This window comes from Garra rufa, chromosome 21 (genome assembly GCF_049309525.1).
Source record: "Garra rufa chromosome 21, GarRuf1.0, whole genome shotgun sequence".
NCBI lineage: Eukaryota > Metazoa > Chordata > Actinopteri > Cypriniformes > Cyprinidae > Garra > Garra rufa.
This window is the reverse complement of record NC_133381.1, coordinates 28,494,412-28,503,657: the sequence shown is the minus strand read 5'-3', so window position 1 is coordinate 28,503,657 and position 9,246 is coordinate 28,494,412. Positions and strand designations below refer to the sequence as shown.

The 9,246-nt window shown below is 36.3% G+C and overlaps 1 protein-coding gene across 1 annotated transcript in view; it reads right to left on the bottom strand.

The window, feature by feature from the left end:
- Nucleotides 1-9,246, bottom strand: part of eml5 (EMAP like 5) — a 106,375-nt gene that overhangs the window by 3,372 nt on the left and 93,757 nt on the right. Inside the window, exons 38-43 of the mRNA XM_073826798.1 lie at nt 7,103-7,291; nt 6,849-7,021; nt 6,488-6,650; nt 4,321-4,424; nt 3,642-3,795; nt 289-389 (exon numbers count right to left, since the gene is read on the bottom strand). Coding sequence (XP_073682899.1) covers nt 289-389; nt 3,642-3,795; nt 4,321-4,424; nt 6,488-6,650; nt 6,849-7,021; nt 7,103-7,291 — 884 coding nt within the window. The remainder of the gene's footprint in view (nt 1-288; nt 390-3,641; nt 3,796-4,320; nt 4,425-6,487; nt 6,651-6,848; nt 7,022-7,102; nt 7,292-9,246) is intronic.

Sequence of the window (9,246 nt, the reverse complement as noted above, 5' to 3'; positions counted from 1 at the left end):
TTAGGCCTTTGTTTTCACTCATATTTATAATCCTGTGGAACAGGGCAATTCCATGCTCTTAGTCACTCTGTTATGCTAAAAATGGAAATATACTCCAGAGATATTTTACTCAAAATATTTTTTAGGGGTGCCAATAATTGTGACCAACCTGCATTGTTTTTCCATGATAGGTTAGAATTTTGTGAAACTGTCTCAATATGTGGATCCAAAAAAAAGGAAGAATAATAAAGAAAGTCCAGCAAGATGGGGCCTGTGAGGAACAGAATGAAACCACAACAGAACAAGCACCTTCTATCATCGCCTCCGGCACTGACGACAAAGCGATCCCCGTTGGTGAAACGGACGTTGGTCAGGTGGGCTGAGTGGCCCAGAAAACGTTTGTGTTTGGCCTAAGGAAACATATTCTAGTGAGAAAGTTTGCTATTTTATCCTTGAAAAAGCAAAAATGAGTGCAGAACATGTGTGCAGAGTATGAATATATATGTGACCCTGAACCACAAAACCAGTCTTAAGTAGCACAGGTATATTTGTAGCAATAGCATACAATATACATTGTATAGGTCAACATTTTATGCCAAAAATCATTAGGATGTTAAGTAAAGATAGTTCCATGAAGATATTTTGTCAATTTCCCACCATAAGAACTTAATTTGGACAACTTTATAGGCGATTTTCTCAATATGCTGATTTTTTGCATCCTCTGATTCCCAGTTTTTTCAAACAGATGTATCCCGGCCAAATATTGTCTAAATATTGTCCCTAGCTTATTTATTTAACTTTCAGATGATGTAAAAATCTCAATTTTGAAAAATGTACCCTTATGATTGGTTTTGTGGTCCAGGGTCACATATAATGGAAATAAAAATTTTAAAACCCAATTACACAGCTGAACTTTGGCTGTTGTGAGAATGTTTTGATCTGTGTTGACAAGAACTGTCACATATAGCCCTTTGCTGCTTTTTATTGCCTTGTGATGCAGTCACATGCTGTGGCATTTTCTCAACACTCAGTAAAATGCAATATGCAGAGACAGCGGAAATTAGTCTGTGGTTTATATTTATCTGTAGGAACAGCACTATTAACACTTGTAAAAAAAGAAATATACTTTAGCATACTTTAATGAGTACTTACTCAGCAGGCACCTTGATATCAATTTGGCGTCAAATGTCAGTCGAGACTTATAGCTAAATACAAACAATATGTCTATTACAATAATATGTTTTTCAGATAAGTGACAGATCGCTGTATTCGCCTCAGTTTAAGCGGCATGTGAATCAGTCACCTTTCCGATTACAGTGAAACATTCGTTTCTGATGTACCTTCATGTTTATATCGGGCTATAAACTTGAAATGAAGAGGAAAAACAAATTTATAATTTATAATAAACTGACAGAAATGAAAGCTGAGCTGTGTCATATTAAAAGCAACAAAGCACAAAATTATTGTGATTACAGGGTGGTTGGCATGCTAGAAATAATGAATGGAAGATGTAAAATATTATTTCCAATCATTTACTGTATTATACTGTGAATAAACCAGCTTGAATAGTCATTTATATACCTCAGAAAAGACAACAATATAACTTACGTTAACAAGTTGGAGTCTAAAACGTTTTATTGTTGTTTTTAATTAAATACATGTGAGGAATAAAAGATTACATGCCACAGACATTTCTGCGGAGTAGGTGGTGAAATTTTTACAAAGAAACAGTATAATTCAACGAAACCAATGTCTCATTGTAAACAAAAAGAGGAATGATTCACAAGAATACAGCGATCTGTCCTGCCACATTAAAGAGCATGGAAAACACATTGAAATACATATTATTTGTATTTTGCTATAGAACTGAACAGATTTTGAAAGCTGAGGCTTTGTTTTATATTAAAAGTGCCAAAAGCACAAAGCTTATTGCTATTATTGAGTGGCTGGGCACTACAAATAGGCCTGAAGAATGCAATCAAAGATGTGAAATATTATTTCCAAGCTTACTGTCCCTGCTACAGTAGTATAACACATGATATGATTTCTGCTAATAATCACACAAATATTAAAAAATAAATTCCGGTGTCCTGGCAACTTCTCCCGGTGCTCCCAATCTGGGCCATTTCGACATAATTCTTGAAACATTTTAACTTTATTCTTGAAACATTTCGACTTTATTCTCATAATTTCAACTTTATTCTTGTAATTTTGGCTTTATTCTCTAAACATTTAGACTTCATTCTTGAAATTTCAACTTTATGCTCGAAAAATTTTGACTGTATTCTCAAAACCTTTTGACTTCATTCTCGTAATTTCGATTTTATTCTCCTAATTTCGGCTTTATTTGTGAAACCTTTTGATTTTATTCTCAAAATTTGAGAATACATTTTCTCGAAACATTTTGACTATTCTCAAAACTTTTGACTTTATTTTCGTAATTTCGACTTTATTCTCGAAACCTTTTGACTTTATTCTCGTAATTTCAGTTTTATTCTCTTAACATTTAGACTTTATTCTTGAAACATTACTTTCTTTATTCTTGTAATTTTTCAACTTTATTCTCGTAATTAAAATTTTATTCTCGAAATATTACGACTTGAATCTCGTAATCATATATTTTTTTATGTGGCACTAAAATGGCGTATAATATATTTAAGTGTGAAGTGAATGTAATGTTTTCAGACAAATAACTGCTATTGTATGTTATTTACAATTAAATTAAGTTGTTTTTGTTTAAAAAAAAAACTTCAGAGTGCTTTAAGCCCCCAGTTAAGTAGGACTTAAGTACATCTTTATTTCATAATTTAATTTCTATTTTTATTGAAATATGGTTAATGTACTGCTGAATGTTCTGACAAGCATTTTTAGTCAACTAAAATATCCTTTCATGTCATTTCTGTTGAAACTTATATGTCATGTTGCATTTGTAATTAAGCTGCAATTTAGTACATTTTAAATATATTACATTTAAATGCAACATCAAATGCACAACACTAGTTAAAATTATAATCATCACTTTGTTTAGTCAACACATCAAAATGTGTACTTATATAAAGCAAACAATTATTTACAATATACTTTCAAGTAAAAATTTCAATTTGACATTATTACAAAGTGCCATTTTAAATGTGTATCATTTTAATATTTATAACCTATAGACAGGACTTTTGACTAATGTCAATTTAGTTGCACTCTTGTATGGCAGAATTAATTTATGATCAACAATTATGAAATACTGTATCACCAATAAATGAAGCCCACCTTCATTTGTACAAATACTTATGAAGATTGTCAGAAGCAAAAATTGTTAGACATATATGTTGTCTATAAGTCCATAAAATGTGGACAAAGGTTTTCTGTTATTGCATGTTGTTATATTTTAAAGGATTTTATGGTGATGGTGTGTAATATTATGTAAACAAAAAGAGGACAGAGTATCAGTGTGTCGAAATAACCATAAAATGCACACAGGGTAAATACAGAAAGTAGGCTAGTAAACAGACGTGATAAAATAACTGAAACTAAACTAAATCATTTGACATTTTTCATTTAATTAAACAAATAAATTAATTAAAAACTCAAAACCTATAATAACCTTCAACTGGAATAACATTAGAGTGATTATATAATGATAGAATCTTTTTTTGGGGTATACTTACAAATTTCTCTGGACAGGGAAAGTCGAACAGCTTTACCATTCCAAAGTCATCGCCTGTGACGATGTTGAGGCCAGAGTGAGACACACAAGCGCAGGTTACGTCTGCCTTATCTGTGTTTCTGGACCAGATCCCCACCACTTCATCTCCTAGGACACTACAGAGACACCCAAACACTGCAGTACTGGAGTAGCTATTGTAAACAGTGACTTTACTGACAGAACTGGATTTTATTTTTATTTTATGAGATGCCAGCAGTGCTGGAACCAACAACGGTTATCCAAAAGATCTATAATAAAGGTACACCAGGCAGCAAAACAAGAAATTTATCTTGTGAAAGAAAATAAATCAGGAGAACTACTGTGATAAAAACAATATGCCACAATCACAGACACGAACTTAGAAGTTAGGTGAAAACAATAGGTGTTTTGCTATTTGTAATTTGTGTCACACAGACATTTTCAATTTGGACTGAATAAGAACACAAATTTATCTAATCTCCTCACTAAAGTGATACTTATGATCTTGAAGTCTGATAGAATGACTGTGAGTACTATTAACTAATCTGATTTACTGGTCTCGATTCAATCAGTGGGAATAATGAAATCATTTAAGACTGTCATGCATCTCAGATCAGTTTGTGTTTCAGCTGCTGATGTGTGAGTGTGCTGCAGTCATTTACCTTGTCCATGTAGCCCAGGTTATTCTGTCTATCAATGCTTGCTCAGTGACTTGCTTCCCAGAAGGCACCTCATAGACTACACGTTTATAAGCACCAGTAGACAACTGCAGAGAGCAAAGCATGCGGACATAGTGAGTAACTTTGTATAGAGCTGATTTAAAGCTGTCTGGCACAGAAACAACAGAGAGAAAAAACATTAAATTACTAATTTGTGTATAAATGGAGGAAGAACAACCTAAGGACTGCATTGTAAAAAGCACTGTATAAATAATGGTGACTTGACTTGATGCATTCGTGAAAGAGTGGTGTTCCAGAAAATGATGTAGGATGTAGGTGTAGCATAAGCTCTGGTTAGAACACTGGTCATGATGAAGAAAAAGGTCTGAGGATTTCATGGTTCTGGTGAGACTAGCACATCTCACCGGAGCTTATGCTATGCCTATGTCCCGCATCATTTGCGTGAAAATGTGTAAGACAGTTAGTGGTAGCTAGATTAGCTAGACAGTTTATAAAGTTTTAAATATGGATATTTTTCTTACACAAATGCATCGATTCCCTTCAGAAGGCCTTTATTAACCCCCAGGAGCCATGTCGAGCACTTAAAGGGATAGTTCACCCAAGAATGAAAATTTGATGTTTATCTGCTTACCCCCAATGCATCCGAGATGTAGGGGACTTTGTTTCCTCAGAAAAACACAAACGAAGATTTTTAATAAAAACCGGTGCAGTCTGCCAGCCTTATCATGGATGTGGATGGGCACCAAATCTTTAAAAGTAAACAAAAACATGCACAGACAAATCCAAATTACACCCTGCGGCTCGTGACGATACATTGATGTCCTAAGACACGAAACGATCGGTTTTTGTGAGAAACTAAACAGTATTTATATCATTTTTTTACCTTTGATACACAGCCACGTCCATCTCTCCTGAGCACGAGTTTGGCATCAGTCACGTCACATGTGCACGCGCTCTGTCGTAGAATACGCAAACGCCGGAAGCGATCTGTCGCATGAATACGACACTCATTGTTTCCACACTGCACAAAGATTGTGGGTTTAGCGGCTATTCAAAATGGTAATTACTTGCGCGTATCCTGATTGTTTAAACCGATTTAAAGCTAAAAGATTACGTTTGCTTGCACAAACTCATCCGGGACTTTTCACTAATTTCCCCTTACGGCGTTTGCGTATTCTATGCTAGAGCGCGTGCACATGTGACGTGACTGAAGCCAAACTCGTGCTCATGACAGATGGACGTGGCTGTGTATCAAAGGTAAAAAATTATATAAATACTGTTCAGTTTCTCGCAAAAACCGATCGTTTCGTGTCTTAGGACATCAATGTATCGTCACGAGCCGCAGGGTGTAATTTGGATTTGTCTGTGCATGTTTTTGTTTACTTTTAAAGGTTTGGTGCCCATCCACTTCCATGATAAGGCTGGCAGACTGCACCGGTTTTCATTAAAAATCTTCGTTTGTATTTTTCTGAGGAAACAAAGTCACCTACATCTTGGATGCATTGGGGGTAAGCAGATAAACATCAAATTTTCATTTTTGGGTGAACTATCCCTTTAATTGGTGGATGGATGCACTTTATTTTGCTTCAAAATCTTGACCACCATTCACTAGCATTATAAAGCTTGGAGGAGCCAGGACATTTTTTGGAATTCAATTAATTTTGTTAAAGTCATATACACCAAGGATGGCCTGAAGGGAAGTAAATCATGGGGTAATTTTAATTTTTTGGGTGAACTTTCCCTTTAAGGTCCATGTATACTTCATTTTCTGTATTCCTCTTAATCTCACAAACAGTTAAGTGTGTAAGCATTTTATTTCCAAGTGCTCAAATCAACCTAATAACACCCCTTAGCTCTTCTAAATTTGTGTAAACCATGGCTTTGCAGGGTTTATTGCTCAGCAGTGCATTTGAACTATATTTCAAGTTATTATGCCCTCTAAAGCTCTCAACTAATTGCATTTAATATAAATGTACATTTTAAATGTATTCGAATTTTAAGTACATAATTGTTGTAATAAGAATTCTTTGTAAATGATTGTAAAGTGTACTACTTTTGACAAGTTAATTTCATGCAATCATCACTTTTTTGCTCATGTTCTCTCATACAAATAAGTGAACACACACATACACAGCCCAACATGCTGTACCTGCACAAAGCAGCTGTCAGCAGAAAAATCCATCTGCATGACAAAGCTAGGGATGTCTCTACAGCAGTTGATGCGGTTGAGCTGCGGTCCTAATGTTAGGTCATAAAAATCTACTGCATTTTCACTGGAACCCACAGCCAGGTAGCGCGAGTCTGGACTGAACCTGAGAAAAAGAAACTTTAGTTGTTGCAATATACCATGTTAATGCCAGAATGAAATAGCATTCACCTAGAAATAACAATACAGAAACTTGTTTCTGCCTGAAATGGAAGTGCCTTTAGTATTTCATACCTTATTTTTTTTCACTCAAAAATAAAATAAAATAAATAAATAAAAAATGTATAATTAGCATCAGTCTCACCTGATATCTTGTATGGCAGAGCGCCGATCTCTCTTCTTCCCCCATATCTTGAGTGAGGTAACAAGGAGGATGATAAACTCTCCGTTCTTCATGCCGATGGCCACCATGTCGCCCTCTGGGCTGTAGCTGACCGCACGTGCAGGATGACCAAGGTTTACTTTATTTAGCATCTTCTGTTTTTCCATACAAGAGAGCATTTCGATCAGCTTGTATCTCAGAGGAAAATCACTATGCACAGACATTATATAATTTACCCTCTCTGAAATGTCCCAGAGGCGCACAGTGCCATCCTCAGCAGCAGACAGGAAGACGTCTCGGGTGGGGTGAGCTCCCAGTCCCCAGATAGGACCATCCATGTGGCCGTTAACCAGAATGTTACACGCTGCATTCTTCTCACCAACCTCAATGATCTCAGCATTCCGAGTGCCTACGAGAATCTTCCCCTAAAGAATCAAGAAAGAGGACACAGGGTGCCATACTATTTACAAAAATTTATTAACCAGCATGATCTTTTTTGACTAAGGCTAGTTCTTAGTGGCTTTAGAAATATCGTTTTATTTATTTTGTGTCCACAAATTGAGAAAATCATAGAATAAAATTTCAAAACAGCACACCAGCAACCCACACAAGGCATAACTCATTGGGCTAAATCGAAAGAATGTCTGTCTGTCAATGGCTTGATAATTGAAACTGTTTAGGTTTTTTGGGGACAAAAAAAAAAATGGATTTTTATCATTGTGAAGTGGCTGTGTCCACACACTGCCAAGACACATTTATGTCGAAGTGAATTTTGCATCCAATGTCTTTGTTAAAGGGGTCATCCGATGCCCATTTTCCACAAGTTAATATGATGCTTTAGGGTTGCAAATGAAAAGTTTGTAATATACTTTGATTAAAAATTCTCTATGGTAGTGTAAAAAAAACTCATTTTACCTGGTAAAAAATGCCTCTGTTCTCAGCAAGCGATATCAGTACCTGGCCCTTTAAATTTTATGAACCTCTGCTCACCCCGCCCCTCAGTTCTGTGGGGCGTGTCATTACATAGCACACGAGGTGTTGCCTAGACAACAGTTGGGGGTATAGTTGTATAGTTTGGGGGAAAATGGCACTTGGGGGGCTTTGAAGAATCCATTTAAAATTTAATTTAAAAACCGGAGTTGGAACCGAAACGAGATGACACCCGCAAAGAAGTTTGGCAATTACGGCTTATACTGGAGCTGTCTGAATGGTTAGTGAACTTAATGTCACTTTGATTTATCTTTATATGTACTGGCAGGGTAGAGTACTGAGAGAGATACGAACACGATGTGTTTACTGTGGTACAGAGCTGAACGCGATGTGTTTACTGTGGTACAGAGCTGAACGCGGTGTGTTTACTGTATTTACTGTGGTACAGAGCTGAACGCGCTGTGTTTACTGTGGTACAGAGCTGAACGCGGTGTGTTTACTGTATTTACTGTGGTACAGAGCTGAACGCGCTGTGTTTACTGTGGTACAGAGCTGAACGCGGTGTGTTTACTGTGTTTATTGTGGTACAGAGCTGAACGCGGTGTGTTTACTAAGGCATAGCTGATTGAACAAGAGGAAAAAAGTGATCGGTTAACATAACTTACCCCGTCCTAATATTGAAATACATAAATGTGAGTGTTATAGTCTTTACTCATATGCAGTTGCAGGCTGTAAACATGTTTGCAGGTATTGTGTTAACGTTACATCTTAATCATTAACAGACACCGTTTTAAACCATCTAGCGTTACAAAGCTAAGCTTTATACTGACCCTCGTTTATAAAGCAGTATGGTGAGAAATGAGTCGTGTAAACATTAACCCATTTAGATAGATCAGCGGTCACATTCCCTCAGTGCTGTCAGTTTACACTTGGGGCGGGTCTATGCTAAAACACTGCTGTCTATCAACTATCGCAGGAGCCGCCCTTTGTCAGTGTTACGCCACAACAACAGGCATCTGAGAACGGCTCGATATGAGAAGGGGCAAATTATTTTACTAAATTAAAAGAAAACTACTGGGCGGATCTTTGTCATTCTAGGGTGGTTGTGTACACACACTCCCAACACACATTTAATTTCAAATAGCTTGTAAAAGTGCATGTGGCACCAGATGACCCCTTTAAAAACACATATGACCAAACATGTGTAAATAATAAATAAATAACAGGGGCCATACTATTACAAAACTATGACTGCGTTTTAGTGACATGTTAAAAAATATAACATTTTTGCGCCGATAGCCTGCGGCTCAAGAAGCCTTCTCGCTCGAGGACCTTTCAGATCCCGCTGTTGTAAAACGCTGTTGTAGTTTTGTAATAGTATGGGCCCTGTTATTTATTTATTATTTACAAATGTTTGGTCCTATATGTTTTTAAAGGAGACATCGGATGC